We start from the raw sequence: 27,644 nt of genomic DNA on the forward strand, positions 1-27,644 counted from the left end.
TAACCCTAAAATATAAGATAATATATTTTATATATAGATTTAGAGAAGGCAGTGAAGATGATCAGAAAATTAGAAATTGACCCCAATACAGGTAGTCCCCTGACGTACGATCACAATCGATCCCAAAATTTCTTGTCACAATTAAGTGAATCACTGCAGTTGTTAAGTTAGTAACACATTTCTTAGATGAATCTAGTTTTCCCCATTGATTTTGCTTGTCAGAAGATTGTAAAAGATGATCACATGACCCTGGGACACTGCAACTGTCATAAATACATTGTCAGGCCTGGAAGCCATCTTTTGCACTAGGCCTTCAGACCTGCCACATTTACTACTGTGGGAAACTGGGAGTCATAATAACATTCCTTCCTCAGAAAGTCAAGGACAGATTACCCTGCACCTAGAAGGATGGACTTGGGAGGCATCTCCAGTTGAGATGATGTTTGATTGGACCATGTGATGGACTTGTGGGAGTTGGGCAGGGACTTGAATTTTTATTTGGGTGGGGAAAACCTGGAAACTTTCAGATTCGGGTTTTCCCAGATGTGCCACTATGACATCTCTAATAAAATGTAGCTTTGAGGGACTTCAAGCCTCAGAATTTTATTTCATTGGGGCAGGGGTGAAATGCTCCCTGTTTGGACCGGATCGCCCAATCCGGTAGCGATGGCGGCGGGTGGTTCGGAGAACCGGTAGCAAAAATCTCTGTGTGCCCCCCCCCATACCCAGCTGAGCCGCACGATCATCAGAGGTTTTTTTTTTTTAGTTTTAAAAGCATTTTTTCTACAACCTCTTCTGATGAAAAAATGCTTTTAAAAGTAAAAAAAAAAAAGCCTCTGATGATCGTGCGGCTCAGCTGGGATCATTCAGAGGCTTTTCAAAGCATTTTTTTCTGCAACCTCTTGGCCGAAGAGTTGGTAAAAAAAAATGCTTTGAAAAGTCTCTGACGATCCCAGCTGACTTCCCTGATCGGCAGAGAGGCATTTTTTAAAGAGCCTCTCTGACGATCCCAGCTGAGTTGTCTGATTGGCAGAGAGGCTTTTCAAAGCATTAGAAAAAATGCTTTGAAAAGTAAAAAAAAAAAAAAAAAAGTTGGCCACGCCCACCCAGTCACATTACCCCCACCACCACCAAGCCACGCCCACAGAACCGGTAGTAACAAATTTTACATTTCACCCCTGCATTGGGGGTGTTACTTAGAACCCTGACATACATATCTGTTGCCGAGTGTCCAAATTTTGATTGTGTGACCCTGGGAGTGAAACACAGTCATAAGTCACTTTTTTTCCCAGTGCCATTGTAATTTTGAAAGGTCACTAAACAAATGGTTGGAAGTTGAGGACTACCTGTAAGGAACTGGGATTGTTTAGATTTGTGAGGGGAAAAAAAAACCCATTTGAACATAATTGTTCAAATATCAGAGGAACTGTCATTCGGGGATGTTCAAGACCCTTTTTCTTCCAGGGCAGGGGAAAAAAATGATTAAGTTATATATAAGCAGATTCCAACTGAATGTTCGGATGCCCCAATGATAATATCAGCTTCATAATGGAACCAATTACCCAGAGAGGTTGTAGGATCCTCTTCATTGACTGGGTTGAAATGGAGCAAAGATAGCACCGAGCAAAGTTTTGAACTCATTGATCTCCACGAAATTATAACTATTATTCTGTGATTGAGATTCACAGGGAAAAAAAGCGAGTTATTTGCAGAGGAAAAAGAGACCTATTTCGCAATTGAGGCCTATTAATGTATCTCGGAACGATTTTATTTAAAGGATGCATTTCATCAAAAATATATCACTCATTATTTTTTCCCTCCGGTACTGGAATAATCATGAGAAACCTTACAATGAAAGCTGGGCTGCCTTGTTATCTAGAATCGCTATTTGAAATATTTTATTTTCTCCCTCTATTAGGTAATATACCAGATCTTCACAAATTGAAGAAGGATATTGTTAACTCTCAAACTATAAATACTTCTCCCACCCCTGTGCTTAACCAAAGAAATGTACTTGATACAGCCACAAAGATTTCTATCCTTATTTGGTACAGGCATTTCTGTTGTTCTAGCCTGAATAACATTATCTGCCATTTTTGTCTTATATGTTTCCTCTCCTGAGATGACACAATAGATTCCCACTGTGATTATTTAAACACTGTTCCCCACTGTTACTAAGAGAAATAGTGTGGTTGTTATAGAATAACCATTTTCTTTCTTTCTTTCTTTCTTTCTTTCTTTCTTTCTTTCTTTCTTTCTTCCTTTCTCTTTCTTTCTTTCTTTCTTTCTTTCGCTTTCTCTTTCTTTTCTTTTCTTTTCTTTTCTTTTCTTTTCTTTTCTTTTCTTTTTGTAGATCCTGGGTTGCACAGGCAACAATTTTTTCTTCAGAGACCATCCAATGTGGTGGTTGTAGAAGGGAAAGATGCCATTTTGGAGTGCTGTGTTTCAGGCTATCCAGCGCCAGCGTTTACGTGGCTGCGAGGAGATGAACCAATCTCGTTCAGGTATGTAGCGGGGTTTAAAACCCATGGAAGGGCTGGCTGGTAGAAGTTTGATTGATAAATAAATAAATACCGGTAGTCCTAGATTTATAGCCATTTGTTTAGTGACAGTTCAAAGCAGTGGTGAAATCTAAAATTTGTTACTACCGGTTCTGTGGGCGTGGCTTGGTGGGTGGGGGGTAATGTGACTGGGTGGGTGTGGCGAATTTTTCTTTTTTTTTTTTTACTTTTAAAACCATTTTTTCTACAACCTCTTCGGCGAACAGGTTGTAAAAAAATGTTTTCAAAAGGCTCTGACGATCCCAGCTGAGTTGCCTGATCGGCAGAGGCTTTTTTAAAAACTCAGCTGGGATCGTCAGAGGCATTTAAAAGAAAAATAGGGTTTTTTTTCTTTTGAATGCCTCTGACGATCCAAGCTGAGCTGCCTGATCGGCAGAGGCTTTTTAAAAAACTCAACTTGGATCGTCAGAGGCATTTAAAAGAAAAAAAACTTATTTTTCTTTTAAAAGCCTTTGACGATCCAGCTGAGCCCGCGTGATCATCAGAGGCTTTTTTTTTTTTAGTTTTAAAAGCATTTTTTCGGCCAAAGAGGTTGTAGAAAAAATGCTTTTAAAAGTAAAAAAAAAAAGCCTCTGATGATTGTGTGGCTCAGCTGGGAATGGGGGGCGGGCAGGGATTTTTGCTATCGGTTCTCCGAACCACCCGCCTCCATCACTACCGGATCATTTCACCCCTGGTTCAAAGTTACGATCTAACTGAAAAAGAAGAGATATGACCCACTTCCAGCACCCACAACATGGTCATCATTTATGGCCATTTGCATTATTTCACAGTCACATGACCACATTTTATGACATTTCTTATTTTATTCATATCCAGCCTTTATTCGTTCTGCAAGTAACTCAAGATGGCAAACATATCCCACCCTTCTTCCTCCTCCTATTTTCCACCCAACAACAACCCTGTGAGGTGAATTGGGATGAGAGGATGTGACTGGTCCAAAGTCACCCAGTTGGCTTTCATGGCTAAAGCAGGACTTGAACTCATAGTCTCCTGCTTTCTAGCTTAGTGCCTTAACCACTAGACTTATTTCCCCCCAAAACTGGCACTCATTTCTGGTAGCAAACAATTAATTTGCTTTAAGGCAAGAGTCTCCAACCTTGGCAACTGTAAGCCTGGAGGACTTCAACTCCCAGAATTCCCCAGCCAGCTTTCTGGGTTCACATTCACTTAACTTCCACAAAAATGATCATAAAATCCAGTCAGTCATATTACCATTCCCGACTAATGACTCTTGTCACAACAATAATGGGCAGGGTCCATTACAGTTGTAACTTGAGGACTACCTGTAAGAGTCTATCAAAAGAGCCTTTTCTGCCATGACCTTCAATCTTTGGAGTATTTTCCACCTGAGTTGAAGGGCTGAAAGTTTTTTTTTTAGTTCTTGGAATTCACACACATCTCAAAATTGCTCAGGTTATTAAACACTCATCTATGACCTCTTCCTTCTTGATATTTGAACTTCCAAATCTGCAAGGGGAACAAAATTTGAGATCAGAGACATGGCACAGGGAGAATTAGAACTGTACAACATCCCAAGGGTTCATAATCCTCACCAACCTTCCCTGAGCTGACATAAAATTTTAGAACACCTAAATAGAAACATATCTATTTTCTGTACATCACTTGCAATATTTTCCTTCCAATCTTTGCAATAACCCCAACAGGAAGAAGGGACAGGAAGAACCAAAGCTGTAGTGTTTGTGGGATGAAAACGGTGTTGTGGATTTGCCCCATCCCTTTTCTATGTGGATCCTGATGTTGTGTTTGCATAGGGCAGGGGTCGGCAACCTTAAACACTCAAAGAGCCACAAAGGCCCTAACCGGAAGCTCCCCATTCAATACTGGAGCCAACTGGAAATCCGGTTCCCTCCACCATAGTGTCTCCTCCTAGCACAGCGTCCTTTTTCCTCTATCTATCCTAACTGAAAGCCCTTGCAATTGTGGAACTGACTGGTGACAGGGAGCCGCAGCAGAGGGATGAAAGAGCCACATATGGCTCCAGAGCTGCAGGTTGTTGACCCCTGGCATAGGGAAAGGAAAGAGCTTGCAATGCCTGGTGCCATTAGAGTTTAATGAAAAGAAGGACTAGGGGTGACATGATAGCAGTGTTCCAATATCTAAGGGGCAGCCACAAAGAAGAGGGAGTCAATTTATTTTTCCAAAACACCTGAAGGCAGGAGAAGAAGTTATGGATGGAAACTAATCAAGGAGAGAACCAACCTAGATCTAAGGAGACAGAACAATTAATCAATGGAATGGATTGCCTCTAGAAGTTGAGGGTGCTCCATCACTGGAAGTTTTTAAGAAGAAATTGTCTGAAATAGGATTGAGCAGGGGGCTGGACTAGAAGACCCCCCCAAAGTCCCTTCCAACTCTGTTATTCTGTTTTGTCATTCAAGCAAAACCTCAAACTCCTGTCCATAGGTAGAAGGATTTAAAGCAATATTTCCCAACCTTGATGATTTCCAGGTATTTGGACTTCAGCTCCCAGAAATTTTCATTCACTAGCCATGCTGGCTGTGGAATTCTGGGATTTGAAGTCCACACACATGGGAATAAATAAATAAATAAATAAATAAATAAATAAATAAATAAATAAATAAATAAATAAATAAATAAATAAATAAATAAATAAATAAATAAATAAATAAATAAATAAATAACTTTATTGTCATTGTATGTGTATACACATTATACCCATACAACGAAATTCACTTAACACCCAAAGACCAGGTCCAACACACATAACAATCCCCAAACACACTCCTACCCACCACAATTCTCCACCCCTAAACCACCCAAACATCCACACAACAGACCAAGTAATACTGTCCAACAGCTCACTGATGGTGGCCCTTTAGTTCATTGTTGAGTGCAATTATAGCTCTGGGATAAAAACTATTCAGAAAATGTGTGGTCCGAGTTTTAATTGTTCTGTATCTTCTGCCAGAAGGCAACAGTCCAAAAAGATTGTAAGCAGGATGGGAAGAGTCTCTGAGAATGTTATGCAACTTTCTCAAACAGCGAGATTCAAAGATGTCATCTAGGGATGGTAGCTGGAGTCCGATGATATTCTGGGCAATTTTAATGATTCTCTGTAGAGCTTTTTTGTCCGCTGCAGAGCTGCTCCCATACCATGCAAGAATGCCGTATGTCAGGACACTCTCAATGGTGCTGCGATAGTAGGACAGAAGTTGAGATAGATTTATGGCCAAGGTTTGAAAACATTGCTTTAAAGCATCACCTGTAAAGCTCTCTGTGGCACAAGGCCAGGTTATCTGTGGCACATCCTTTCTCTCAGGACATCTACTTGAACTGCCAGTCAGATAGGTGGGAATGCTCTTAATTCATTCCTTTTAACATTGACATCTTATGGTAGCTGGGAGGCCTATGGAACATTCTTCATCCTGAAGTTTGGAGCCCACCACATGCCTAGCCTTATTTAAAGACCTGCCCCCCCCCGACCACCACCACCACAAGTGCTGGGATATGATGAGGTGCCTACACATTGAAACCTTAATTTGGTGCCAGGCTTTTTTTTGTGTGTGTGTGTGCATTTGGTTTTAATAGTTTTTAAATGGTTTTCTGTCATTTTAATTTTAAATTGGGAGTTGCCCTGTTTGTGATAAGATTGGGGGCTACATTCATGTTTTAAATAAATTTTATTTATTTATTTGTTTGTTTGTTTGTTTGTTTATTTGTTTATTTATTTAATTTGTATACCGCCCTTCTCCAACAGGACTCAGGGCGGTGAACAGCCATGGTAAAACATAACATATAAAATTTAAAAGCAATTTAAAAAACATTAAATAATTTTGGCTATCCATTTAAAACAACCCGAATTAAAACCAATTACAAATTAAAACCAAAGGGATGGGATCAAGCCAGCCCAGCTAGGTGAAAAAGATGTGTTTTCAGGGCCCGACGAAAAGTCCGGAGGTCTGGTATCATGTGTATCTCAAAAAATTAGAATAGAATAGAATAGAATAGAATAGAATAGAATAGAATAGAATAGAATAGAATAGAATAGAATAGAATAGAATAGAATAGAATTTTTTATTGGCCAAGTGTGATTGGGTACACAAGGAATTTGTCTTAGTGCATACGCTCTCAGTGTACATAAAAGAAAAGATACGTTCATCAAGAATCATAAGGTATAACGCTTAACGATAGTCATAGGATTCTCCATTCTTTCATCCTTTCCATACTTCACTGAGGAACTAGAAATCTTGGTGTCTCCTAGAACGAAATTTCCATGTTTCAGCTCATCGAGCAAAAGAAAAGATGTGATAGAAATCTAAAATAAATCAACCCATAGAGAAAATGACCCTTGTATATTGTCTTACTTGAAACAGTGATATATTATGTCAATCTTTCAGAGCCAAAAAATATTCCCTGTTGGCTGGCAGTAACTTATTGATTTCTAATGCAACGGATGATGACTCCGGAAGTTATACCTGTGTGGTCACATACCGAGATGAGAACAGTAGTGCATCGGCTGAGTTATCAGTATTGGGTGAGTAGATATAACTATTTTTGCCTCTTATATCACATTCTTTGTTGCTGAGTACTGGTTGTGGTTATGAAGGCCATCTGATGCCCTTATAATTTTCAATTCTTTTGAAAAGAGGGTTTGGGTTTTGCAAATTTTCTATGGTGGAATTATTTTACAGAGTGAGCGTCTATTCAGTAGCATTATGAAAAGGAACTGTGTGAGTATGTAAGTCATCTGAGTCAGAACACCGTTGATTATCTTGTTGTGTGTATAGAAGAAAGGTTATGAATTCACAGTGAACAGTTATCATTCTTTCTTTGGTATTTCTCTTCCAGCGCTATATTCTTGCTGGAACTGTAACAGCAGCCTATAATAGAGCCTTGGGACTTTGTTCCCATTGCTAGTAGATTGTGGGGAAGAACAATAGAGAAGGTTGTTTTGAAGTCTGACAGCTTAGACAACTTCTTGGAGAAGGCAAAAGACAATAGTTTCACTTCCTTTCCTCTATTGTTGAACATCATTGGTTCCTGAATGTCACAGTACTGATGCAGATTGAACTCTTGAATGTTATTTATTTATTTATTATATTTCTATACCGCCTTTCTCCCGTAGGACTCAAGGCGATGTACAGTCAAGAAAAATATAGACACACAAACATCATAAAATTGCTAATTAATTATAACCCTAATTAGAACATTGATGATGCTGGAGTCCTTGGTGCTCTCTTAGCTTAGTTGTTTTCTTGCAGAAGTTTCATTACTCATTCATTATCCACTGTATATGTTACGTGCAGTGGTGGGTTGTTCCCGGTTCTGTCCGGTTCTTGCGAACCGGTAATAAAAGCGGCGGGAGGCTCCACCCTCCCGCCTGGACGACATAATGGATGATCTGTGCATGCGCAGAAGCTTCTGTGCGCACGCTCCCATTGTGAATCAGTAGTAAAGCTAAGTAGACCCCACCCCTGGTTACCTGTATATGTAACATATACAGTGGATAATAAATGGGTAATGAAACATCTGCAAGAAAATAAAATTAGAGAGCACCAAGGGCTACACAGTTCAACCCTGAGCTACCAGTATTCTCTTTGGTTGATATTGATGAATAACCAAGGTCCAAAAGCATCAAGGACTTCACTCTTGTTTCCTTCTCTCTGCACTTGCCCTCTTACTTATATTGTGGAGTTTAGATCTCCTGGAACCTTGCTTTTTTTATCCAAGCCCAGGAGGAAGATGTCTGGAGTTGGTTAAGATAGAAAAGAATTAACATACTGGATATGAATGTAAATAATGACTCTGCTAACAAAACAGTTAATTATGAATATTTAAAAATGAAGAGAAGAAGCGGGAGGATAAAAGCTAAGAGTAAAGACAAAAGTCGACGCAGAAATATACAATTGTATATATCTGTAGTTAGTATTGTATTTTAACGTCCGATGTGTGTGTGTGTTTGTTTGTTTTTGTTGTTGTTGTTTTGCTATTGTGTGTTTTGTTTTAAAATGTAAAATACCCAATAAAAATTATTTTTTTAAAAAAAGAAAAGAAAAGAATCCATAAAATATTAGATTGTGAAGGAGAATTGTTGTAATGGGAGGAATACAACTTTGGCATGAATTATTTCTGAGGGCAGGAATATTTTCTACTACCTTTTGTGAGATTTTTCCATGCTACACATAGACTTGCTAGAAGTAGTGAGGGCAAATTTTAATTTTCAGTAAATCATCTTCGGGGGATGCAGATTTATGAGAAATAAGGCTGTAACTTCCTTTCTTCTTAATTATTTTGAGGAATATTGTTCGGGATAAATAGAAAAGGACGTATTGGAGCATATATTCAGAACAGGGATGGTATTCATTTACGTTCACTACCAGTTCGCAAATGTGAGCGTGTGCCTCCTCCACGGATGCTCAGGGCCTTCCGCGCATGCACAGAGCATCAAAAACGGGACGTGATGATGTCTGGGCAGGTGGGCGTAGCCTCCCGCAGCCGCCGCTACTGGTTCACCCAAATTGGATAGAACCGGCTGAATACCACCACTGATTCAGAAGCACAATATTCTTGCTTCAAAGCCTGGACCTAATTTGATTGGTTGCTATCATGCCAGCTGACTTCCCAAAGATGAGAGCGCATGACCAAAACAGTTCTGTCCAACATTCAAGGCTAAGAATAGGGATGAGATTTGGGGTAAATGTATTTATTTGATTGAATGGTTGATTGATTTATATAGATGCCCATTTCACTCAAGGGATAGGGTGCTGATTGCAAAGATTGGTGATGTTGCTTATATGCCATCAAATCATGTTCAGCTCCTAGCAACCACATAAATTATCTTCTTGATAGCAATAACAATAGAACTTAGACTTATATACCGCTTCATAGTGTTTTACAGCTCTCTCTAAGCGGTTTACAGAGTCAGCATATTGCCCCCAACAATCTGGGTTCTCATTTTACCAACCTTGGAAGGATGGAAGATTGAGTTAACCTTAACTGGTCAGGATCGAACTCCAGGCATTGGGCAGAGTCATCCTGAAATATTGTGTTCTAATGACTGCACCACCATGACTCTTGTTGATCTGTCCCTAACCTGAACATTCAGGTCCCCCAATGGTGAACTCATCGCTACTGTAATGTAGTCCATCCACTTTGCTGCTAGTCATTTTGTTCTTCTCTTTCTTTTCACCTTTCCCAACATTAGCTTCTTTTTCCAGAGAACTAGATCTTCCCATAACATGTCCAAAATAGGATAATTTGAGCCCGGTCATTTGAGCCTCAATTGAGAATTCTGGGCTGATTTGTTTGATGAGCCATCAGTTTGTTTATTCTGGTAAATATTAAAATTCAGAAAACCACGTCTAACCACACGGCACCCATTCACCAAGAAACAGAATCACAGGAACAGTAACACAACTCATGTACCCACCTGACCCAATTCCCAGGGGAAAAGCCAGGTCTTCAATGCCTTGTGAAAGGTTAACAGTGTTGTTAGTTAAAACTTAGTTTTTAGTACAGTAGTTTTCACTAAGTTTACTAGTGAACTACTCTTATTACTCTGAGTCACAGAGCAATGAGTCACAAATAGTCTTAGCCTCCATTATTTTTTTCCTCTGCAAAGAATTAATTCATGACATCTGACAAGTAGTTTTGTCCTCTTCTTCCCTCTTCCAAGTGCTGTATAGCTTGTGTTTAACACTTATTAATGCTATATCTAAAGGAAACATTTGCGGATTATTCTCTACCTGAGTCTTGACAGATTTGGCATTGCTAATTGGGAGAACTCCTACAAATGAGCTTGTTAGTGCCTTGCTTTGAAAAGACCGTCTTTGCTCTTCTTTAACCATTTCTTGGCTTATTAACACTCACTCAAGGAAAGAAATCAGAAGAGGAATCAAAATAAATAAGCAAACACACAATCCCAAGCGGCTAATTGCATTTATTTTGTTTTCTACTGCACTGCTGATAATTTTGTTAGTTTTCAACTTCACTTTTTTTTTTCTCCATTCAACATCTGCCTGCTTCCTGGAAGTTACGTCTCCTCTCTTTTCAGCCTTTATTAGTGCATTTACTTGATGTTCTAAATGTTCAATATGGAAAGTGCTTCCAAATTTTACAGTCTGTTTGGAAATCTCTTGCCTCATCAGTTTGTTGCCTTCTGCATAATAGGAAGCATGCTACTTTTCTGCATATATTTTCTCTGTAAATACACAGTATTTTGTTGCTGAAAATTTTCAAAACCACAACTATGCATTGCATTCCAAAATCTCATCCATGTACACTCTAAAACAGAGGTGTCAAACTCGATTTCATTGAGGGCCACAACATGGTTGTGTTTGACCTTGGGGGGCGGGGGTGGGGGTGGCCAAGGTGGATGTGGCCAGCTTGACGTCACTCATATTGGGGGCACCTCTGGTGGCCTGAGTGCTCTGCCAGTGAAAATGGGCTCCTGAACCCCATTTTCGGCCATGACGATCTCCTGGGGGCCTCCACTAGCGAAAAAGGCTGAAAAGGGAGCCTGGGAGGGCCACTTGCAGTCCTCCTGAGCTCCATTTTTGCTGGCGGAGGCAACGCGGGCTGGTCCTTCGCTGGGGTGGCCCCACGGGCCAGATCTAAGCATCCCGTGGGCCAGATCCAGCCTGCGGACCTTGAGTTTGACACCCCTGCTCTAAAACTTGATTTTGCACATGGATTTCTCCAAGTTGACCCGTCTTATCTAGGCTTGTTGCTTTTAGCCATTGGAAATAGTATCGTAGGTTGTTCCTTTTTAACTTCAAGCCAACAAAGAGGCTCTATTTATAACTTCGATTACTGCATGGCACTTTTAACGCTTGTGGTTATCACACAAAAATAATAATATTTGACCAAAAAAAAGTGGAATGTCTGTGGTTCCGTGGATCACCTGCTGAGCAGTGAAGTTATAGCACTTCACCCCTGTTTTCTTCCTACTATGAAACATTTTCTTTTCCTTGAGACAATTTATGGGATGGCAAGTGTGCTGTTTGACATCCATGCACGGAAAAATGTCTCAGTTCTTGGATCAAAGATTTGAGTTCACTACTGTGTCGGTTGTCTTGAACCACTGAATTATGTGAAGGTTTATTAAGAGTTTGTAGGAAGTTAGCACCTATCCCTTTCCTAGAAGAATGAAATATTTTAGGAAATATTAAAAAGGCAGAATATTATGTTTCTCTGGATGAGAAATGGAGAAGCATGTTTTAAAGACGAAGCAGCTCCCACCTTCCTGCCCCGCCACCCTTTGTCAATGGGCCAGAGGCAGAAACTCAATTCCCTCCCATCTTTGTCAATAGACCATCATCTGCAACACAATAGGACCCATCTAGCAACAGAAGCTCACCACATGGCACCTGGGAAGATTACATCAGTCAGCAAGGCTAGCTAAGACCTCCACCCCCTGGGAGTCTGACAACCAATCAGGATCCTCTTCCTGTGCCCCAGGAAGTTCAAAACCCAGAGAGGGCATAAAAACCCAGGGACTCGCAGTATCTGGACCCCTTTTCTGCTCAGGAACTCAAACCATGTGATCCTGTCCACCATTAAATCATCTTTCCAAGCAGTCTCCATGTTTCCAGTGTCTTTTTTCCTCACTTGGAGCTGAACCCAGAAGGATAATTCTTCCTACAAGTTTGAGAGACAGTTTACCATTTTTCATTAATTAAAAAAAAACAAGTAATTTTAAATTTTAAAATTCTCCTACAAGAGTTAAGGAGCCACATGAATAATACTTATCAAATGATAATCTGGTTATTGATGCAATCCATCTTTTATAGCCACTTAAAAAAAACCACTAAAAATGCTTTGATTGGCAAATAGTTTGGATTACAGGAGATTTTATGTATGTCTACCAATATTGTTGCATTAATGTTACGCAAAACAAACGTTCATCTTAGCAGTTTACAGTGCATTGACATTTGAAAAATGTGATTAGGGACCCTACTGTGCATAATATTTTGCTTTTATGATTCTTAAGTAAACGCTTTGCTTAGTGTCATTCTCAGACCTTTTTTGGAAGAATGCTTGTTCAGTTGAGAACTGGTTTAGATTGGGAAGGCCTTTTTGTGACGTTCTCCAATCATGTTGATTAGAATAACAAAATAACAGAGTTGGAAGGGACTTTGGACGTCTTTTAGTCCAGACCCTTGCTCAATCAGCAAACCCTGAATCAGGAAACCATTGCAGACAAATGGCTGTCTGATCTCTTCTTAAAAACCTCCAGTGATGGAGCACCACAATTTCTGAAGGCTAAGTCATTCCACTGATTAATTGTCCTATCACAAAATTCCTCCTTATTTCTAGGTTGAGTCTCTCATTAATTAGTTTCCATCCATTGCTTCTTGTTCTGCCTTCGGGTGCTTTGGAGAATAGGCCTACCCCCCCTTCTTATGGCAGCCCCTTAAATATTGGAACACTGCTATCATGTCACCACTAGTCCTTCTCTTCGTTAGAGTAGATATACCCAGTCCCCGCAACTGTTCATTGTACAAGTTAGCCTCCGGTTCCCTAATCATCTTTGTTGCTCTTCTCTGACTTCTTTCTAGAGTCTCAACAACTTTTTTTTTTTAATATTGTGATGACCAAAACTTAACGAATATTCCAAATGGGGTCTTACCAAGGCATTATAAAGTGGTACTAGTGCTTCACATGATCTTGAGTCTATCCCTCATCTACCAAACATCTGTATAAATATTGTTCCTATAATAAGAGAGGAGATGGCTTTCTTTCATACACACACGCACACACAAGTAAAACTTGAACAGAGTTTTTTTCCCCTTTCACGTTATTGCTTATTTTGCCAAAGCCCAGTTTGTCAAAAATAAAGGGATTCCTTTCCTAGGACTTTCTATAGAGCACTGAAGAGCTCCCTTCTTCTCTGTTTGCAAGTGTGTACAGAAAATATAGAATATAGATTAACAGAGTTTGAAGGGACCTTGGAGGTCTTCTACTCCAACCCCCTGCCCAGGCAGCAAACCCTACACCCCTTCAGACAAATGGTTATCCAACATCTTCTTAAAAATTTCCAGTATTGGAGCATTTACAACTTCTGGAGGCAAGTTGTCCACTGATTAATTGTTCTAACTGTCAGGAAATTTCTCCTTAGTTCTAAGTTGCTTCTCTCCTTGATTAGTTTCCACCCATTGCTTCTTATTCTACCCTCAGTGCTTTGGAGAATAGTTTGATTCCCTCTTCTTTGTGGCAGCCCCTGAGATATTGGAACACAGCTATCATATCTCCCCTAGTCCTTCTTTTCATTAAACTAGACATACCCAGTTCCTGCAACCGTTCTTCATATGTTTTAGCCTCCAGTCCCCTAATCATCTTTGTTGCTCTTCTCTGCACTCTTTCTAGAGTCTCAACATCTTTTTTACATTGTGGCGACCAAAATTGAATGCAGTATTCCAAGTGTGGCCTTACCAAGTGTTGTGGCTCCGTTGCCTGAGCCTGGGCTATCGACAGATGCAGACTCTGAGAGTGAGGGGGAAGAGTTGGCAAGGCCTCCCTCTCCAGGACCCTCCTCTCTGGCAATGCCTCCGGAGGACACCGAAGGCCAAACGAGAGGCTCAGAGCCAAGCATGTCCCCACAGCCACAGGTGGACAGCGACGAGGAAGATAAGTGCTGGCTGGACCCTCGCCAGAGGCGCAGGGAGAAGCGTGCACAGCAGAGGGGAAGGCATGGCAGAGATTATCTGAGTCACTGGACCACACCCACAGGGTATAAATGTGGGTGTGGTGGCCGGTTCAGTTTGTGACGAGCAAAAACTAGAACTAACCCATGATTTCTGCGTTACTGGACTTTGCCTGCTTTATCGGACTGCATTTGGATTAATCTTTGTTTTGAGTGAGTAAAGTCTGAATTGGCAGCTAGCCACTGGGTTGCTGCCAGCTTTATCATCAAAGAGTTTTGTAGTGTGGTTTATTAACTCTGGGCTGTCTGTGTGTGTGTGTGCGTGGTACGGGGACAGAACACCAAGGCATTATAGAGTGGTATTAACACTTCACGTGATCTTGATTCTATCTCTCTGTTTATGCAGCCCAGAACTGTGTTGGCTTTTTTGGCAGCTGCTGCACACAGCTGGCTCATATCTAAATGGTTGTCCACTAGGACTCCAAGATCCCTCTCACAGTTACTACTATTGAGCAAAGTACCACATATATGGTACCTGTGCATTTTGTTTTTCTTCCCTAAATGTAGAACCTTACTTTTTTCGCTGTTGAATTTCATTTTGTTAGATAGCGCCCAATGTTCAAGTCCGTCAAGATCCTTCTGTATGACTGGAAAACAGGCCACAAGTTCAGACCTGAGCATTTTACAGCCCGCAGGCTACACCCAGCTTGCAGGCAGTCCCAGTCCAGCCCATGGCATTGTTAGCATCAGCAGCAAGGGGTGGGGCCTCAGCGGCGCTAAGGCAGAGCCTTGGTGATGAATCAGGCATCAGTCCAGCATTGGTGGAAGGGGGCCGTGGCAGAGTCAGGAGGGGCAGGGCAGTGCCCCAGGGGGTGGGGAGGTGGTGCTGGCAGCCCTCCACAACAATCCCAGTTTCCCATGTGGTCTGTTGGGAAAACTAATTGCCCGCCCTGCACAAGACTGCATTAACCAAGGACTGGATTAACCAAGAACAATGGTTGTCAAGGTTCCGACTGACGAACCCAACGCAAACACTGTAGAGAGGATCCAATCTCTTAATGCAAAACTTTATTGAGTACATCATTTCGGCACAGAATGAAAGCAAAACCAGCTCTGGCTAATCCCTGCGCAATTCAATATCATTAAAGTATAGAATCCTCCCTCCCTCCTATTAGTGCAGGCCACATTGTCCATTTAAATGTCACAATATTGTTGTGAGAAGATGTCTTGAAAGTCTAGCCAACACCTGCTGCAGTGGTCTTGGTTCTTGCGGGCTGACTGCTTGATGTTTAAAACTCAATTCCCCCTTCCCTCTCCCCTCCCCACATAGTTCATTGGCAAGCTGAGAAACACCAAAAGTGAAATCAGCATGACAAATGGCAGAAGTAGGAAAAAGTTCCTTAACATTGAGACACCCTCCTTGCCCCCCTGGAAGGAATGAACGAGCTATAACTCAGGGACAGTGACTATTCAGTCTTCCCACGAACACTCTGAGCCTTTAGGAGAGCAGTAGGGAAAATTATCTTTCTCCATCTCTTCACCACACCTCCCTGATTAGGCGATGTTGATCGCCTGGAGAGGGCTATAATCTAAAGGTTAGATGGCACCAAATCTGACTGCAGGTTAATTGAGTGACATTCAAGGGCAAGAAGTCTGAGAAACCATGAAATTTATGCCGCCAAATAATCAGCCTCAACCATTAAGAAACAGAAAGGGATGCAGTCCGCAAATATCTGTAAGCATAACTGATTGGTTTTCATGGACATTTCCGTCAGCGCTGGGTTTTATTTCAACAACTCAAAACTCCTGGAGCACATCACTTGTAAGAGAGACAAGTTTTTAAACACCAGCGCTTGACTTTTCCTACAAAGAAAGGCTCACCAGCAAATTGAAATCCAAAAATCTGCTTGTCTGAAAGGAGGTCTCCTAATCAATGCATTTTTGTTCAACTTTCACATATTGCATTCTTGATGCATTTTCTTCCCCAATGTATGAATGAATATGTGCATTTGGCACATAGGTCAGAAAGATGTACATTTGAACTATGCAAAATGCAGAACTGTAAGAACCATAGCGCAAAATTTGGAAAAGTTCTCAACTTATCCAAAACAGGTATTTAACAATCTAAATCTTTTTCATATTAGAGGGTTGGCTTAAGGTTGTGGACAAAGCCAAATTCTTCAGCAACCCTACTTAAAAAGCTAATTTTGTAAAAGTTCTCTCAAAAATATATATGGATTGACTATTTAAGTTAATCATTTAAATATGAGTCAGCAATATGCTGCAACCATCCAAAAAGTCAATGCAAACCTACGCTGCATCAACAGAAGGATAGAATCAAGATCACGTGAAGCATTAGTACCACTCTGTAAGGCCTTAGTAAGACCTCACTTGGAATACTGCATTCAGTTTTCATCACCATGATATAAAAAAGATGTCGATACTCTGGAAAGGGTACAAAGAAAAGCAATTAAGATGATCAGGGGGCTGGGGGCTAAAACATATGAAGAACCGTTGCAGGAATTGGATATGTCTAGTCTAGTGAAAAGGACTAGAGTGGGTAAGAAGCACCAGAATGTAAAACAAGAAACATGGGTGGAAACTAACCAAGGAGAGAACCAACCTAAAAGTTCCTAACAGTGAGAACAATCAACCAGTGGAACAGCTTGCCTTCAGAAGCTGTGGGTGCTCCATCTGTAAGAAGAGACTAGGCAGCCATTTGTCTGAAATGGTACTATAGGGTCTTGAGCAGGGGGTTGGACTAGAATACCTCCAAGGTCCTTTCCAATTCTGGTGATGATGATGATGATGATGATGATGATGATGATGATGACGACAACTTGTATTACTTATTTCTCATGATTTATATTGTTTACTTAGTATCCTTCTATTATTTATGTTGATTGCTCCTTTAGTATCCTATGGCTATCACTAAGTGTTGTATCTTATGATTTCTGATGAAGGTATTTTTACGATGACTATTTATCATTTATTACTTGTTTGTACACTGAGAGTTTATGCATCGGAGACAATTTCCTTTTGTGTCCAATCACACTTGGCCAATAAAGAATATTCTATTCTATTCTATTCTATTCTATTCTATTCTATTCTATTCTATTCTATTCTATTCTATTCTATTCTATTCTATTCTATTCTATTCTATTCTACTCTACTCTACTCTACTCTACTCTACTCTACCCTACTCTACTCTACTCTACTCTACCCTACTCTCTATTCTCTATTCTCTATTCTCTATTCTCTATTCCTATGCCATGCTATCCAAGAATTAATATCCACAGAGAAATGTCTTTGCATCCAGAATTGGAAACATGAAAAAGAAAAAAAAACCTCTTCAGTTTTCAGTTTCAGTTATAAAACCTCCAATCCTCCCTGCAAAAAATAAATGAACACTTTAGATTGGAATTGATGATAGTTTTATTTGTGCAAAACGACATATTCATCCACCCAAGTTTTTAGTTTTAGTGGATCCTACAGTCTGAACTTCAGCAGCTCTGTTTATAATATTCCATCTTTGATTGTGGTTGCTATGGGACAGATAATAAATAAAATAATAAAAGAACTCTTCCACTATTCATGGCCAAGTTCATCTATGCAGCTGTTTCAAAACAACAATAAGCCTCTCTCCTGTTCTTTGATTTCTTTAAAATACAGTCATTACGGAATGAAAATAGTGGTTAAGTTTGCCTACTCAGGTCACCTGTTCTTTTCAGCAAAAGGAAAGAATGAGTTTTGGACAAATAGAAACAGAAGAACACATTATTTTTTATAAGACAACGGAAAAAAATCACAGCTGCCAGTTTTTTAACAGGCATTGGCCTTCATAGGCATTGAGTTCTTCCCAAGAACTCTAGGATGTTGTAAAGTATCAGAGTACCATAACTGCCTTTTGTGATTGACAGGTGGAAATTTTTTATTATTATTCTCATTGCAGAGTTACAATAGCGACAGTACCAAGCTGTCAGACAAATCTTTTTGAGTTCTCAGATTGATTATCTGACATCAGGAACAGGACATAATTAAAACCTTAATCTGCCAACTAGAAATTTTTGGATTTCTCTTATATAATTGGTTTATCTGGATCTCAAAGTGATACCTTTCCTCCATATCTCTACCAGCCTTACTGATTCTCCCTTATCAAAACTACTATTCTGGCCTGCCTTCCTCCCTCTCTCCCTCTTTCTTTCTTTCTTTCTTTCTTTCTTTCTTTCTTTCTTTCTTTCTTTCTTTCTTTCTTTCTTCCTTCCTTCCTTCCTTCCTTCCTTCCTTCCTTCCTTCCTTCCTTCCTTCCTTTCTTTCCCATTTAGGTTGACTTCACATTTTGAGCCCAGAAATGATTGTTATAATTATGCTTTGATGAACCATCATGCTTAGTAAAACCAGCTCCAACGGATTTGTGCATACTGTTTGCTGAATCACAAAAGTTTCTGGATCTTTTCTTGGTTCCATTTATTTATGCATTAGTAAAATGATATTGATTGATATGAATATGGGTGGCAATGGGGAGGCATGCTGGATACATTTTATCCATTAATTCATTTATTTAGTTAGTTATTGTTCTGTTTAAAATATGGGATTAAAAAATCAAGAAGTAGTTTAAAATAAAATGCAATTAAAATAATTACTTTTTTTTTTTTTTAAATGTACGTGTATTTATAGCCTATGTTTCCATTTCAAATGGCAAGGAACTGAAGTTGTCTTGACCAAAATATATGTGTATATCTATAGAGTTTATATCCAGAAAAATAATATTACACACAAAGAGAAAGACAGAGTGAGAATAAAACTTCAAATATATACCAATAAAAATGAAAAAAAAAAAGGAAAGGAAAAGCAAAAGAAAAGAAAATGAGCATTGGGAATCTCAACTTACTCAGCTCAAAGACTCTTTTTAATTCTGGCTCCCTTAATAATTGAAGTTTTTGAACAATCTGCTAAAATAAGTGAAGAATTTGGGGTGAACTGTTTTCTAGACCAAGTTCCCCAACCCCTATTCCGTGGACTGGCACCAACTGGGCCACACAAGGCAGCAGACAAAAATATGTCCCCTTCAGTCAGTGGAAAAATCTTTCTCCACAGAACCAGTCCCTAATGTCAAAAAAGGTTGGAGGCCACTATTCTAGACTCTTTTAAAATGACATCCTTAGATGCCAATCTGTGACTTCATCTTGAAATATTTTTTTTCCCCTTTTGGCCTCCCATATTCACCTCTGGCAACTGAAAAAAAAAAATCTCAGAAAAAGACAATCTGTCAGCTGCACAGCCCAGATTTTTAAAAAGCCTCACTAATTTCGTTTGTGTGAGGACTTCTTTTACTGTATAACTTCTGTAACAAAATCTTGCAAGTCTGAATGTTCTTAAATAAAAGTAAATAAAGGAGGCCTTTTAAAGACAACTAAAACAAAAGCAGAATACAAGAAAGAAGTAATTGAGCAGCGAGCTGAAAATTGGAAAAGCAAAGCTCTGCATGGCCAATACTTGAAAAGTATTGAAGGAAAAGCTGACCAGAAACTAACTTGGAACTGGTTAAGATCAGGAGTACTGAAAAAAGAAACAGAAAGCTTTATTTTGGCAGCTCAAGAACAAGCCCTACCCACAAACTGCATGAAGGCAAAAATTCAACTTGTTACCATCAACAACAAATGCTGCCTCTGTAATGAGAAAGATGAGACAGTCGACCACCTGATCAGTGGATGCAGCAAAATTTCACAAATTAACTACCTACAATGCCATGTCCGCGTTGCTAAGATCATTCACTGGAAATTATGCCAGAAGTTTGGATTTGAGTAGAGCAAAAACCACTGGGAACATCAGGTTGAGAAAGTTTTAGAGAATGAGAAACTCAAGATCTTGTGGGACTTCAGGATTCAGACGGGCACTTGGCCCACAACACACCTGACATAACAATAGTTGAAAAGAAAAAAGTATGGTTCATTGACATTGCAATACTGGTGATGCACGGATTGAAGATAAGCAGCAAGAAAAAATCACAAAGTACCGGGCCTTGCAAATTGAAGTTGAGCGACTGTGGAAAAAGAAATCGTGTGTTGTCCCAATTGTAATTGGAGCCCTTGGAGCAATACCCAAAGGGCTACCTCGCTATTTAGAAATTCTAAATTTACCGGACTTGAACATTTTGACTCTACAAAAAAACACTTTACTCAGAACAGCTTACATCCTCCAACGATACCTTAACAGTTCCTAGGTCCTTGGTTAGGACTCGAGCTGTTGAGTTATTAACCAACCTCAAAGGCTGTGAATCTCACCAAAGATTAACCAATAATATATTATCATCATCATCATCATCATCATCATCATCATCATCTGGGAACATTTTGAGATGTGTTTGAAGTTTGTTCTGAATTTTCATCACACATTCACACACACACAGAAACACACATTGCTGAATGGATGTAAATGGCAGAAATGATTGCTAGCATTTTCAAAATTGTCTTCACGCTAAAACTCAGCACCAGTCATCTACCTTTGATTAAAGTAACCAAGGTGAGAAAGGTATTTTCAATTTTTTTTTCCTTAAAAAAAGTACTATAGACACACACAAAGGGGATGGGGGCAGGAATGGAAATTCCAAACTACTCAAATATCAATTTTTCTATTTATTTCAGAATAGTCAAATGTAACATATATAGAACAATCGTGGATGTCTCCTTTGGATTTATTTTTACTCTTTCCATCTGGACAATTAATTATAATTGTAATATATTGTAAATGCTATTCTGTGTTAATTAAATTCCAGCTTCAGAAAAAAAGAAAATCTATACAGCAAAGTTCATGAGCTTTAGGCAGATGGTACCCAGATTTGCAATTGCAGATAATGTCAAACAGAGGTTGGCATTTTCTGCAATTAGAATGGAGTTTTATATTTTTATCTGACCGCATAGTTTTCCAGGATGATCTGTTTGCAACCTGGTACTTAGCACCATGTAATTTAGACCTTCTACCGTGCTGCTCCATGTCTTCTTTCCTTCTTTCCTTCCTTTCCCAGCATTGTAACTTCTCCAAAGAAGTAGGACTTTTCATAGTGTACCCAAAATACAATAGTTTGAGCCTAGTAATTTGTATCTTGAGTGTGAGTCTGAATTGATTTGTTCTACGATTTGTATTTTAGCAACTAAATTTAGTCTGGAGGCTAAATTGTGCAATGAGTAGTTAAGGGAGCGACGTATGTCTAGCCGATCGAAGAGAAGGATTAGGGATGACATGGTAGCTGTCTTCCAGTCCTTGGGGGGCTGCCAGAGAGAAGAGTGGATTGGCTTATTCTCCAAATCACCAAAGAGCAGGACAAGTAGTGATGGACAGAAATGTATTAAAGAGAGATCCAAGCTAGAATTAAGGAGAAATTTCCTGACAGTGAAAACAAATTAACAATATTACATTTGTGTCCTATTTAGGTGCTTCTGGGTTGAAAGGATGAGCCGATGAGATCACTTTCGTCTGGGGGATGCCAGAGGGGGCTCCTTTCATGTCCCTGTTATTTTCCTACCAAAGTGGTACCTATTTATCTGCTTGCATTTGCATGCTTTAGAACTGCTAGGCGGTCAGGAGCTAGGGCAAATTGACAGGAGCTCATTCCGCCACATGGCTTGTTCTCAGGTTTCAAACTACCAAGCTGTTGACCTCACAATGGTCTATTGACTCAACATCCTAACCACATGAGCAAGTGGTAGTAATTAAGTGGCCCCTTAATTAAAATTAATCAATGGAATAGCTTGTCTCCTGGAATTGTGGGTATTCCATCACCGTAGGTTTTCAAGAGGAGACTGAACAATTATTTGACCAGGATGGTATAAGGTCCCCTGCTTTGAGCAAGGGAATTGGACTAGATGATCTCTGAGGCCCCTTCTAGCCATATGATTCTATGTTCTATTATTCATTTGTTCATTTCCTTGCCTATCAAAGATATCCTCATGTGTCTTCTCCAACATTAAAGTTCAAAACTATCAATATTCATTCTACCATACTTCTTCAAAGTCCAACTTTCTCCTCCATAAAAGGAAACAAGGAAAACCAATTGCCAACATACCAGTGTTGGAAGAAATATCCATCTGGTTCAGTTCCAATCTGGGAGAAAGACACTGGAAACATGGAGGCTGATTGGAAAGAAGGTTTATTGATGAAGCAGAACCACATGGGTTTGTAGTTCTGGGCAGCTGACAAAATGGAGTTGAAAGTGGGTGGCTTTTATACCTTCTTTTGGGCTTTGTATTTGAGCTTCCCGTTCCTGTACAAGAATATGTACTTTGTGGTTTGGTGGGCATGGCTTGGTGGGCATGGCAGGGGAAGGATACTGCAAAATCCCCATTCCCGTCCCACTCCTGGGAGAAGGATATTGCAAAATCTCCATTCCCACCCCACTCTGGGGCCAGCCAGAGGTGATATTTGCTGGTTCTCCAAACTACTCAAAATTTCTGCTACCGGTTCTTCAGAACCTGTCAGAATCTGCTGGATTTCACCCCTGGGCTAATCTTACCATTCTGCCTTTGTTCAGACTTTGTTGCAGGGAGTTTCAAAATATCCTGCCTTGAATGGATTATCAAATCTGAATTTCTGAAAGGTGCCTCCTCAGTTTCTGCTTGGGGATAGGAAGATTGGGGCTGCTTCCTGCCTCTAAAAAAACACGTTTCTCCATTTCTCATCTAGGGAAATATAATATTCTGCCTTTTTAATATTTCTCAAAATATTTCATTCTTCTGGGTGGGGGGCTGACTTTCTACACTAGCTGATATACTACTTCATAGCAACTAAATATATTTTCCAAGCCTTTATTGTTGTCTTACCACATGATGGTTTATGGCATATTTTCTGAATGCTGATCCATTTACTGTTAATACTTCCTCCTAAAGAACAAAAGCTATCCACCACTTTAGTATCTCCATTATCAATTCTAAAGCTCGTTAGGTACTAGTTGCCATTTATTTGGCCTTCTTTACATGTAATCTTACTCCTATTGTTTTCATTCTGCTCCTTGGCTTTCATTAATTACTAGAACTTGCAGATCATTTGCATTTTCCTCTATCAGAGTAGCGTCATCAGCACAACTCACATTATTGATGTTTCATCCTCTATTCTAAAAACATATTTATCTTCCAATTCAGCCTCCCTCAATAAATGTTCAGGATACAGAGAGCACAATGCAAGACTATTCTTGGCAGATGGAGGTGGGAGTGGGGTGAAATAGGAGAGCTCTGGTGAATAAGACAGAGTGGCACCATTTCATTCTGAGTTTCTTTGCAATCTTTTTCAGCACTTACTCAATTGTTCCACTTTCAGACCTCCCCTCTTCCTTTACAGTGAGGGCTTCAACTCTGCAGATTGTTGGAAGATTTTTTTTTTTAATGAAAACTGCCAGCTTGTGCTTCTTCAAAATCACTGTTTCTCCTCTGGTTCATCCAAGTGCTTAGTTGAAGTGTCCCTGAATGCTTCAAAGTTGAAACTGATGCTGCAAATGTAACTGGCAACCAAAACACTTTCCTCTCCTGCTTGTTGTTGTTGTTGTTGTTGTTTTTATTATTATTATTATTATTATTATTATTATTATTAATAATAATAATAATAATAATAATAATAATAATAATAATAATAATTTATTTATAAAATTTATTGGCTGCCCATCTTACCATAAGATAACTCTGGGTGGTATCAAAATAAATGTTCGGAGAATAGTTGTCTCTTAAGTCAGGGGCAGGGGTGAAATGCTACCGGTTCGGACAGGTTCGGGTGAACCAGTAGTAAAAAATGCTACCGGTTTGAGTGAACCGGTATTTCCGACAATCAGCTGGGCGACGATCAGCTCTGATGTGTGATTTATATTAGCTAGAATCGTTGGATTTCCTGTTTTCTAGCTAATCTAAATTGTGTGGCACAGCGGATTCCCCTCCCCTCGCTGTTCTTACCTTTGCAGACTCAGAAGGCTTCAAAATGTTCCCTTTTTAGCGCTGCACGAGTGTGCTCAGGCAAAGAGCACACTCGGTAGCACACTCACAGAACCAGTAGCAGACTTTGGAGGATTTCACTGCTGGTCAGGGGGCCCCAATCCTCAGGCCATGATCCACTACTGGGCCTCGTGACTTTCGGAACCAGGCCAGGGAAGTGGCAGGTGAGTGTGTGTGCGTGTGCAGCTCAATTCGCGCTAGCAGTGGGTGAGCGCCTGCACACGAGCTCCATTTGCATGAGTGAGAGGTGCGTATGCCAACCACTCACACAAATGGAGCTGTGTGTGCTTGCCCACTCTGCATGCAGAACCATTCCCTCTCCTCCCCCACACCAGCCTGCAAAGCCAAAAAGATTGGGGAACTCTGTCTTAAGTTGCCCAACAACATTAGTAGTATGGTCCACCAACCTTTTTTCAGAGACTTTTATTACAGAGAAGTTTTTTTTTTTAAAAAAAAATACACATTCCTGCTCCAGATTGTTCAAAGCACAAAGAACTTGGAAAAAACAACAAACGTATCTCTCCAGTAGTCGTTAAGATAAAAAGCATGTTTCCCATTATTACACTGGGTTTCTTATATTTTTCTTTATTTTCACCAAACCGGTGGGTTTTTAAATTCACAGTGACAGAGGTGGTATTCAGCCGGTTTAGACCAATTTCCCAAACCGGTAGCGGAAATCGTGGGTGGCCCTGCCCATCCACTCCGGCTCTATGCTATCCTATTTAGGGACGTTTTTGAGGCCGGGCGCATGTGCTGAAGGCACACTCACATTTGTGAAGTAAGTGAATACCACCCCTGCACAGCAAGTATGTTTGTAGTTGAGTCAGGAGGGGGAAATTGGTAGGTTTACTAATCAAATAGATGAGTCCAGGTTCATAATCTTAGTGGGAAGTATTTTCCCCACTGGCTACTTCTGGCATTATCCAGTAAAATGATGAGAGGCAATTGATCACTTTAACAGTGTCTGGATGATGCTGTGAAGCCATGTTAGGAGGCAAGGAAAGTGCCAGGGAAGGCAGTTGTAAGGATGTAGAAAGCGGTGGAGGCTTCGGTGCTCTGTGTACTGAGTTGTTTGCTTACAGACATTCCATTACCCAACTAGGTAACCTCATCAGTACTGGTTTATTTATTTATTAAACAAATGTATATAGACATCCAACTCACACACAGTGATTCTGGGAAGTGTACGGTGTTAAAAAACCCACAGTTTAAAACCCACAACTTAAAACCCACCCCATCTTGTGGAGGTGACAACAGAATCAGACAAACCATTTGAGTGGCTCTGAACTGTGTCCCCAAGACCATTAATAACACCATGTCTTCAAGTTCTTATGGAAAAGCAACAAGATGGGGGGCAATCTTATCCTTGGGGAAATGATGTTCCAAAGGAAGGGAGCCACTACAAAGAAGGCCTTTTTGTTCCTATGTCCCATCAGATGTAGTTCCTTGATTGTTGAGATCTGCAACATGCCCTGCCTTCTTACTCTTGTGGGCCAGGTAGATGTAAAAAGGGAAAGGTGGTCTATCAAAAATGAAGTTATCTAATCGGGCAATGAACTGCCCGCAGGTGTTGTGGCTCCGTTACCAGAGCCTGTGTCATTGGCAGGAGAGGACTCCGAGAGTGAAGGAGAGGAGTTGGCAAGGCCTCCCTCTCCAGGAACCTCCTCTCTGGCAATGCCTTCGGTGTCCGCTGAAGAGCAAGAGATAGGGCCGGGGCCAAGCATATCCACGCAGCCACAGATGGACAGTGATGCGGATAATGAGTCTTGGCTGGATCCACGCCAGTGTCGCAGAGATAAGCGCGTGCAACAGAAGAAAAGGCGTGCCCGAGATTAGGCTGAGTCACTGGTCCACACCCCACAGGATATAAAAGGGAGCGTGGTGGCCAGTCAAACCTTGTAACGAACAAAGATGAAAGCTTCCACGCCATCTGCATTGCCGGACTTTTGCTATAGACTTTGCTGGATTATCTCTGGACTTGATTGTAATTATTGAGCTGTTTCTTTTGATGTACCAGAAGTGGGGAGAAGTTATCTCTCCTCTTCGCAAATAATAAACTCTTGGCAGGCAGCCACTAGATCGTTGCCAAGTTCCGTTATCATAAGGAAAAGGATTTTGCTAGTTGGTTTGGTCTTTAACTCTTGAACGTCTGTTGGTGTGTGTGCGTGTGGGACAGGGACAGAACAGCAGGCAAGCAACCAAGCTCAGACCACCAAGAACTGTACTGTTCAACCATGAGTTACATATAATACTTCTATTACATCAGGGGTGAAATCTACTTACCTTCCTTATCAGAAGGAAGTGTATGCGTGCGCACATCACATGCACGCGCAGACCCTCTGCGCATGCACAAAACCTGCACATGCGCAGAGAGTAAAAAACACTTCCTGGTTAAAATCAGGAAGTAATGACACCTGGGTGGGTGGGTGGAGCCTTGCACCGCCATCGCTACCGGTTCTCCAAACCACCGGCCACAATTGCTACTGGAATGCCCAATCCAGTCCGAACTGGGAGCATTTCACCCCTGTATTACACCCAATACATCTATTGGATATCCACTGATTCTTCTGGCCAGTTATTGTCCATAGCATCGATCAACTACAAAGTATCCATGGATGCCAAGGGGCTTACATGACCTGTAGATATCATCCACAGATCCCCAAAATGAAACAAATTTAAAAAGGAAAATACCCAGATTTTATGAGAAGTGTTGAAGTCTTTTAAGATCTTCAGTGAGAATGTGAATCTTATAAAACTGTGAAAGCTCAAGGGGATTCAGACAAAATTATTTTTAGTTTATGATGCTAAATTTGTGTGACTGGACCTCAGATTGAAGCAGGGGTGAAATGCTCCCGGTTTGGACCAGATCGCCCGATCCGGTAGGGATGGCGGTGGGTGGTTCAGAGAAAATCCCTGCGCACGCCCCCCCCCCAATGCCCAGCTGAGCCGTGCGATCATCAGAGGCTGTTTTTTTTTTTTTTTTTTACTTTTAATAGCATTTTTTCTATAACGTCTTCGGCCGAAAAAATGCTTTTAAAAGTAAAAGAAAAAAAAGAAGTCTCTGATGATCGTGCGGCTCAGCTGGGATTGTCAGAGGCTTTTCAAAGGATTTTTTTCTGCAACCCCTTCGGCCGAAGAGGTTGTAGGAAAAAAAAATGCCTTTAAAAGCCTCTGGCGATCCCAGCTGACTTGCCTGATCATCAGAGGCTTCTAAAAGCATTTTTTACTGCAACTTCTTCAACCGAAGAGGCTATAGAAAAAAAAATGCCTTTAAAAGCCTCTGATGATCCCAGCTGACTTGCCTGATCATCAGAAGCTTCTAAAAGCATTTTTTTCTGCAACCTCTTCAGCCAAAGAGGTTGTAGGGAAAAAAATGTCTTTAAAAGCCTCTGGTGATCCCAGCTGACTTGCCTGATCATCAGAGGCTTCTAAAAGCATTTTTTCTGCAACCTCTTAAGGTTGTAGAAAAAATGCTTTTAAAAG

General features: G+C 40.4%; 1 protein-coding gene across 1 annotated transcript in view; it reads left to right on the forward strand.

Annotated features, from left to right (window-relative positions):
• Positions 1–27,644, forward strand: part of DCC (DCC netrin 1 receptor) — a 1,302,851-nt gene that overhangs the window by 702,805 nt on the left and 572,402 nt on the right. The window contains exons 4-5 of the mRNA XM_034401555.3: positions 2,354–2,504; positions 6,944–7,080. Of these exons, the coding sequence (XP_034257446.1) occupies positions 2,354–2,504; positions 6,944–7,080 (288 nt within the window). The remainder of the gene's footprint in view (positions 1–2,353; positions 2,505–6,943; positions 7,081–27,644) is intronic.

Source organism: Pantherophis guttatus, chromosome 2 (assembly GCF_059756535.1).
Source record: "Pantherophis guttatus breed Tessera chromosome 2, ASM5975653v1, whole genome shotgun sequence".
In the NCBI taxonomy this organism is placed as follows: Eukaryota; Metazoa; Chordata; class Lepidosauria; order Squamata; family Colubridae; genus Pantherophis; species Pantherophis guttatus.